At 42.7% G+C, this 8,904-nt stretch overlaps 1 protein-coding gene across 6 annotated transcripts in view; it reads right to left on the reverse strand.

Annotated features, from left to right (window-relative positions):
• The window catches only part of LOC116036592 (rho guanine nucleotide exchange factor 9), a 50,703-nt gene extending 42,397 nt beyond the window's left edge, over window positions 1-8,306 (reverse strand). For 3 of the 6 annotated variants that reach the window (XM_031280168.2, XM_036005236.1, XM_031280170.2), the window contains exons 1-5: window positions 8,005-8,305; window positions 4,986-6,695; window positions 3,481-3,822; window positions 2,569-2,695; window positions 2,353-2,459 (exon numbers count right to left, since the gene is read on the reverse strand). In XM_031280168.2, coding sequence (XP_031136028.1) covers window positions 2,353-2,459; window positions 2,569-2,695; window positions 3,481-3,822; window positions 4,986-6,593 — 2,184 coding nt within the window. In that variant the 5' untranslated portion in view covers window positions 6,594-6,695; window positions 8,005-8,305. Of the gene's footprint in view, window positions 1-2,352; window positions 2,460-2,568; window positions 2,696-3,480; window positions 3,823-4,985; window positions 6,696-8,004 lie in introns of all 6 variants that reach the window. The other 3 variants (XM_031280169.2, XM_036005234.1, XM_031280171.2) reach the window with 3 other exon arrangements.
• Between the last annotated feature and the right edge of the window lie 598 nt (window positions 8,307-8,904).

Raw genomic sequence — 8,904 nt, forward strand, 5'->3', positions numbered from 1 at the left:
GATGCTCTGAAACAGACGTTACAGACAACAGAAACATCGCTGCACGTGACGCTAGTTAACACTATACTCAACAGCAGCTAACGTTAGCCTACTGCTAGCTAGTAGCTGGATTAAACACGGTTACAATACTAACAAAGTAAAGTTTGTCTGTATTCTGCAGCTGCTGTTGTTGGAAAAACACAGACGGTGCGTTCAATGAAACTGGTAATTTACCTCGTGGTGCATTCAAAGTTGTTGTTAAATGCCCTTTTCCCATCTGGTGGTTGTTTTTGTCATTCAACAGCTATTTACTAGTGAAATAAGTTATTGTTATAGTGATTACATTATTAAATCATTTAATTTTGACGATATGGCCTTAGCAATAAACAAGCCATTCTTTAATGTCGCCAACTGTTAGGTACCCTTCTTTTTTAACTTTCTTAAAAAGTATCGGTTCAGGCACCGTTAAGGCACCGGTACCGTTTTAAAAGTACCGCTTTAGCACCGGTATCCAAACCAAACAATACCCAACCCTAATATTGACTCTAGATTCAAATGTGTGACTAGATTAAATATGTAATAAACAAATACAAATCTTAAAATGAAGTTCATAAATTAACTTTCTTTGCCTTCATTTGATTCCCAATCAAGATCCACTGGTAAGAATTGCTTTCCATTGTTAATATGTACTTAAAAACAGTTCTGAAATGCAAAATAATAGAATTTTAATCATGTGATAAAACATGCGATTAACTATAGAAATTCAACGATTAATCGCGATTAAGAAGATTTAATCGTTTGACAGCCCTATTTCTATTCTATTTTAGTGGGAAAACATGAAACGCTAATGAATATGAATTTGTGATTTTGAATGAAACATGCTTTGAAACATTATGCATGATGTTCTTTCCTCAATGAAAGAAAAGAAAATGAGAGTCAGTGAAACCTTGCTTGTGGGACTCAGTAGAGATTACATTTGGTATTATCAAACAATAATGTAAATAGTGTTCACCCCTATGCATTGCAGTTCTTGTCTGTAGGTATAGATGTTGGATACAGCCCAGAAATGTTCACTACCCCGTCAGGATGTTTCAGAGAAACTCTGCATCTCCTTCCAGTAGAATCCCCCTGAGGCCACTTGCACATCAAAGCACCGATTCTGAAATGCATGGTTTCATTTCCTGAGTAGTATAACTCAGACGTACTCTGAAGCTAATTTTACACAACTGACAGAGATGCGTTACATTTCTCGTAGATTCCAGCACACTAGGTACATGAAAACCATTTAATGTCATTCCTCTTCCTGCGTTTGTCTGCATGCACACTCGTCAGATTAAAAAAACATCTGAAATGTTGGGAGTCCAATTCAGGATGAGTAATGACCTAACAGCTGGAACACACCGGCCACGTAGGTGTCGCGCAGCGTAAATACGTGCCTGATCGTGCACCTGGCCATTCATATCGGGCGCGTATTTCTATGCGCTGGTCACAAAGCGATCCTTCTGCTCTCAGCTCTCTCTCCCTCTCTCTCTCTGATAGAAAGAGACAGGATGAGTGGGGAAAACTGTGGTAATTGTAGCCTATATGTGGCTGTGTGTGTGTGTGTGTGTGTGTGTGTGTGTGTGTGTGTGTGTGTCACTCTCTCTGTTTGTCCGTCGGTCTCTCTCTCCGTGTGCCTGATCTCGCTGTGAGAAGTCAAGACAGCCCAAATCACCATGAACCTAGGTGTTTTATTTTTGTAAAGTATTCGGCTGCACTGTGGTCTTCCTGTATGTGATTACCTGCCTTACTTGACACATACGCTCACGTCTCGTGCAAGACATAGAGGAGACACGAAACTATCGCTGCAGCGCGCGGGCTGACGCGTCTGATGTGAACGGACATATTTGATAACATGGGCGTCGAAATAAAAATAGCTGCGCTACCCTGCTATACGCGATGCTTATGCGCCCGGTGTGTTTTGGCTGTTAGAGTACTGGATGGCATTAATACATATGGCCACCATGTTCACTTATCAGTTCCTTTATTATCTGATGAAACATTGACAGTGCACCGTCATCTCCATATTACCAGTTATCAGTGAGAGGTTATTTATCAGTCATACTCCTACTCTATTATACGTCCTATTATCTCATATACATCTGCTCATATATGCGACAGGTGAACAACCTCCGTGTGACATGTGTGTGTGTATACAGGCATTCAATATCAAATACATAGTGGTCACAATATTTTGTATAAGTCTGTACATACTGTGATTTTTATAAATGACTCTAAAGGCCTCGAAAGCCTGACAGAAACAAGAGTAAAAGCAGTGTGACCAGATGAATCTGTATTCATGGGTGTGTTTATGAGGATGTGTGTTCGACTCACAATGTTGACCTGCAGCGGTTCTGAACCAGGTCTTAACAGTCTCCTCCTCCTGCAGCTACCGGCGCCTCCAGACCGCAGACGCACCGACGATGACGACTGACCCATGACTGGGGGACAGACACGTGCAGACAGACAGGCAAACAGACGATCAATTTAACAAACACACATCAATCAACAGTCTGCATATTCATAAAAAATTTAAATGCGCAAGAGTACCTGACTGAGGCAGGAGCAGCGCCAAGGCAGTGAGAGTGCTGGGGGGGAGCGGCAGGGAGCGACATCGCTGGAGAGATGCCCTTAGCGGGGGCTCTAACGGTGACACACCCGGGGGGCGAGACAAGGCCTAGAGGGTACTGAGTAGTTAGGACATCTCCTATATTCCATACAGAGTTACTTTGATGCACACATACAAGGTTGAATGCACACATTCTCCTGCCCTTCACGTTAACAAAATTCTACCTTACTGCCTTGTTCCCTTTTTGCAGTGAATTAAAGTATTTCATATCCAGCAAGTCTATTCTGGTGCATCGGTCGGTGTGCATGCCCTACAGCAAACCATGAGAGACTATACATCATGCCAACTGGGCAGTCTCTCAGGTTAAAATGAACTGACTCTGAGTTAGGGCAATGAGAAGTAGAGCTTATGGGAGCGATGAGGCAGAAAATTGGCGACAGAGAAAGACTAAGAGTGAGGGAGAGGGAAAAACACAAAGAAAGAAAGAGAAAAATAAAGGGTGAGGGAGAGAAAAAGAGAGGGAGGTGAGCTAAAAAAGAAAAGAGAAGCAGCATCCGGAAATACAGGCCTCTGTAAATGGGCCAGAGCATGTGTGCATTGTTGCAACAAACAGTGAGTGGTGTATAAATACTGGGTTAGTACTGGGCTGCCCTTCAAAGTCTGTAGTGTGTGTTTGATTCATTATGGGCTTGAGCTATATTTATCAGTGAGTTGGTGGAGCCTACTAGTGAGACTCTGCCCACCAACTTTCAGTTTTTCAACATTAGGATTTGATAAATTTATGCCTACTGTATATAAATACATTTACTCAGTATAAATGTGTAATTGGTATTTATGGGACTGCTTATTTCTCATTCGTATATCAATGTTTGTATATTAATTTGACATCTTACTCTGTGGTGCAGCTCCGTGGACTGCATCTCCCTAGTAACACTGGTCTCTATAACAGAGCAAGGCCTGGAGCGAGCAGCCATCCGTCTTTGCCCTGGAGAGTGTTGCATGGTGGGCGCAGGCCTGCGTCTCCGCCGGCATAGTGAGCCAACCTCACTATAGTGGTCGTAGAGATCTCGGTCTAGGTTGGGCCTCCGCAGGTCCAATACAGCTGAGGCCGGGCGAGGACGAGGGCGGCGCAGGGGCTTGTGAGGTACAGAGGTCTTCTCTGTGCTTGAGTGGGGCATGGCTGGGCACAGCTGTCTTACACCGCAGCCTGTCTGGCTGGCAATCTGCTCACACAGCTGTGATTGGCACAGATACTCAGCAATTTGGCCCAGATAAAGGTGCAACAATGCATTTCTTGTGTTGGGAATTGGGAGGAATGTCTCTAAGGATTCAACAAAATATAACTCATTTCATTTAAAAAACGATTCCACTAACCACGAGCTCATGCTCCTAATTGCTAGGCATCAGTAGCTAGCCACAAGTGCCAAAGAAGCCCCTGAATGGCAGTTAAAGCTTAGAGAATAAAAAGAAACACAATAGACAGGTGGATTTAACATGTAAACAGTTGCTGTTTAGGGAGGATTTTTCTGGTGCCATAATTTCTCCTAAATTATTGTAGGACTGCACATTAACACCCTTCCCAAAACACAGATTCACATAGGCCTTGCATAATAAACCCCTATGAAAGTGTGCTGAGTATGGAGATGTCACATCTCATTTTGTCATCAGCAGTTAGAGCTAACATGTCCTGACTCGTTGGTGTGACTAGAAGGGGATGACTAATGCCTCCAATGAAGTGAGAAGGGAAGGGTGCCGTCATGAAGTGCAGACGTCACAGAGCTCTATGGCTACTGCAAACACACACACGGCCAGCTTGATGGGAAATAGGGTTTCCTTGCATGCTACAAAAGGCTGGCTAAGCAGGAAGGGACAAACTCCTCTAATATGATGTTGCCCACCATTGTAATCACTGACTGTTTCTTCCTCTCTCCAACAGATGGGGCAAAAGGACAACTGTAGAGTAGGTGCCCAATTCATGTCCTCACAGGCTGGTGTCTGGACTGTTTTGTTTCTCCCTGACAGTTAATGAACCACACCTAGGACTTGTATAATGATTAAATGAGTAACAGCTCTGGTATTATTCTAGTTTGTTGTTGGTGATTTTAAGAAGCAAAAGAATGACCATGGTTAAAATAGTTACATGAATGGTATTTCGAGCATCTATGCTGTAATTACATGTTGCATGCTTTTGGCAATGTTAATGATGTGGAAAAAGCCTGCAATGGAATTAATGTGAGACACATTATACATGAAAATATATATATATATATATAAAAAAAAAAAAAAACACACAATAGTAGTTCCGCAACACAAATGACTGATTTCTTTAACAAATGCATTTATTAAAATTCAGTGGCTGGTAGTTAGCATAGCTCATTTTGTATTTAAAGTCACATACCTTAAATATTTCCTCTGTGGAATCTGATGCTGGTACCCTATTGGTTGTGCTCTCTTTATCACCTTGTTGTGATTGGACATTCACTTCCTGTATGTGGTGGGAATCAGGTGGAGCATCCCTGGAATCCTGCTCATTTCCTGTCTGTCCCTCTACCTTTTCCTCTTGACTGAGACAGTTTAATGGATCCCTTTCAAACTCTGCTTCTTTTTTAGTCCCCGTGGTTGGCCCTGACTGGGAGATGTGATTCTCCACTATGGCTGTGGACCTGTGGTTTGTCTCTCTGTCTACATGTTTGTCTGTGCCCTCATAACTCTGAAGGCCATTGACAGCTTGAGATCCTGGGCATGCCCTAAAGGCTTTCAGGACCACCTGAGGGGATCGTCCACCTGTCATAGGTGCTGGAGCCTCGCTGTCAAAGCTACTGGAGTGTGAGGATTTAGCGGTTACTGGTGATGATGGAATAGGCTGGGATTGTTGGTGTTCTTCACTGTGAAGTGTCAGAGACACACTGTGAATGTTGTCCACTGTGGGCTTGGGCACCCGTGGGGAGCTCATCGGTGTCCTCTCTCCCTCCGGAGGAGAGAAGGAGTGCGATGTTGTCCGCCATTTCCTGGCTGTCTCTGCTACACTGTTGAAAAACTTGAACAGACCACCAAAGTGCCCCTTTGGGTCAGAGTGTTTCGGGGGCGGTGGTTGAAAGTCTCTGACACTCTCAAAGTCTACAGAACCATAGTCTGAGTCCATGGTCTTGTCCCAAGAGGGAAGCTCTGAGTCAAAGCTCCTTTCTGAGTAGACAGGGTTGGCCTTCCCCATAAGGGAAATCCTCCTCAGGTAACTCCACACATCTTTGTGCCTCCTTCCCCTAGCCTGGTGGGTGCTCGGGCTACCTTTAATGCTAGGCTCTTCACAGCCTGCAGCTGTTTTGTTACAGTTGGTTGAGTTGTTGTGGCTTCTTTTAGTATAGCAAACTCTTTCTGATGGTTTACAACCATTCTGAGCCACAGGCTCTCCCGTTACAGTGGGCGGTTGGCCGTCTATAGGAGCTGTGAGGTCAATGTCTTCGAATGAGCAGTCAAAGTCTACTGTGTAGCCAGCATAGGAATGCCTCTTGCCACGTTGTCTGAGTGTGCTTCTGCTGGACTGCTGAGGAGTGCCAATGTCCCGGCAGAAGGATTCCTCATCCACCAAGGAGCTGCTAAACTTGGCAGTAGACAATTTACCTGTCTTACCTCTAAACACAGAGGGGGGCTTAAGCTTCTTGAAGGAGCGAACTTTGTCAGCAAACGAGAGTTTAGGGATGGAAGCCTCCCCGGGCAGGATCATGGAGTGGGGTCTGCGCTCCAGCTCTGAGACAGCTCTCTTTCGGTTCAAGATCTTCCAGATACCCCCTGTGGCACGGGGCCTCCGGATGACCTCTTGTCTGTCTTTGACAGGGGTCTGAGAAGAGGCAGCCTGGGTCTCTCCTTCCCCCTCTGCAGGCCCTGGTCCAGCCTCCTGAATATAAACACTGCTGGTCTCATTCTCCACATCCAGAGAAACATTAAACACTCGGTTGACAAACCCATTAGGGTTGTTGCTCACAAGGGCAGGGTTGTCAGTCTGTTCCATCCTCTCTCATTCTACAGTGTCAGCTATCAGCTCCAATGGACATCATGTCTCTGTCCTCTCTCTCTCTCTCTCTCTCTCTCTGTCTCTCTCGCTCTCAAACACCTGGAGGAACAAAACCACATTCATTTATTCAGGGGTTTGACATTAAAATGACTGCCTTTTCTTTTCATATCATGCTTATTCTGTCTCATTCTGTCTGTCTGTAGATGTAGGCCATAAATGCAAAACATGTGAAATTTTCTCAGTGGAGGTTAAGCTGCATTTTATCTTCACAGGAGGTCAAATGTTCAATAATAGACTGCTACTTAAACACTAAAACGCAGGAAAACTCTTGGAAGTCTCATTTTATGATTCTCTGACACAGGCTTTTGTACCATGAGTCAACAGTCACAAAAACCCATCGTCCTCACCCCATATTTGGTCCATATTATCCAAAGTAATTATTTGAGACATGGTCCCCCATCCACCATTTAAACCAGGAGGCTGTGTTGTCATGGAAACACTCACTACGGAGATGTCTGGTTATTTCAGGCCTGCTCCGGCTGTGTGACATCATCATAGCTCAGATAAGCTCCTTCTGAGGAGGAAGATGCTCAGCGAGTGCTACACTGCTAGGCCTACATGTTAATTACCCACATTTCATAATCCCTTTAATGTATGGAAGCATCTTGTATAATTGGGGCCTCCAGCATGTTTCTTTGTTGTTACATGAGATCATCACCAATGTGTTTAATTTAAGATGGCCTTTTCGAAGAATGCCACAATTGAATTAATACGTATTTTACTGATACGCTTTTTAACAATACTGGAAAGTAGATAATAGAAAGTAGGTGCTCAATCATTCCAAAAATGTAAAAAAAGAAAAAAAGTCAGTTTACAAGTAAACACATTAACAAAACTTAGGCTTTTTTAGCATTTAAATAACGTCTCTTTAACGTTGCTTGACTATTAATATTGACTTCCTCCATGGGTATAATGTCATAAGCAACTAAAATTTACAGATAAAAAAACATTTTTTGTTGTTTAGTTTCCATAATTCATTACTAGACTGCCACAAAACCGGAACTAGCATCTCGGTTTCCATCTAAAACTGACAGTTGACTTGATACGTTAACCAGTGACAGGTTAAGTTTGGGTTGGGCGTCGTTTTTTTTTTTGTTTTTTTTAAATATGGCGACAATAAAAATTGACGAATAAATTTACAGTAACGTTGCAGCAGGTTGCCGAATTCTGTTTCATTAACGGTATTTGTGAAGGTGTTTTGTAATTTAGTACGTTACAGTGATGTTGGATTCTCCGTGCAATACAGTTATCATTACCTTCTGAAACTTTCTTATTAAGTTAAACCCGCGAAAAATAAAACGTATCCCCTCTCACCACTTCCATTTAGCCATTAGAGCTGTTAACTTACCCCCAGAAAACTTCCCCCGTTTTAAATGGGCATCGTCGTTGCTGTCCGTAAAGCCAATAAAACCACCGTCTTTCACCCCGGGCTGAATGTATCCGGTGTAGGCTATTTCACGGGCTAAACTTATATCCATGAAGTTATTTTGCGGACAGCGACTCCTTCGTAGATCTCGCATGTGTTTGTTTTTTTGCTTCTAAACTTCGTCAGCTATCACCAAACTGAGAGAAACTCCCCGAGTTAGCGACAGACCGGTGAACTCTTGCCCTGTAAGCTCCTGCAGACGCCGACACTCTGATTTGTGATAAAGCTCTCACGCAGACAGAGCAACACATACACCAACACACCCTTTTCACACTCACACACACACACACACACACACACACACACATCTACACACTCAGTCAGAAACACATTGTAATTATGTTAATTTAAGTGTGTCTGTTGTAATATATAGCACATTTAGAGATAAATGTGATTATATATTAACTATAATACATTATAGGCTATTTTATTGGGATGTTTACCGTGCTTTTAATAATTGTATTGTTATCCCTTAAGTCATTCAAATCCTAAACTATTTTCCATAGCCATTATGAAAAAAATCTATAATGTATAGCCTATAGGCTATTTTATTGGGATGTTTACCGTGCTTTTAATAATTTTATTGTTATCCCTTAAGTCATTCAAATTCTAAACTTTTTTCCATAGCCATTATGAAAAAAATGCTATAATGTATAGCCTATACATTTTTTTTCTGTCTGTTTGCTGGATTAATAAGGGAGCACTTATATATTTTTAAAGGAACATCAGTGAAAACAAATAATTGATTGAACTCTGGTCTTACTAGCTGATCCTCCTTTGGGATTTGCGTTGAATGTGAAAATCCTTCTATTGAAATGGCAC

The sequence above is a fragment of the Sander lucioperca genome, chromosome 1 (assembly GCF_008315115.2).
Source record: "Sander lucioperca isolate FBNREF2018 chromosome 1, SLUC_FBN_1.2, whole genome shotgun sequence".
Taxonomy (NCBI): Eukaryota; Metazoa; Chordata; class Actinopteri; order Perciformes; family Percidae; genus Sander; species Sander lucioperca.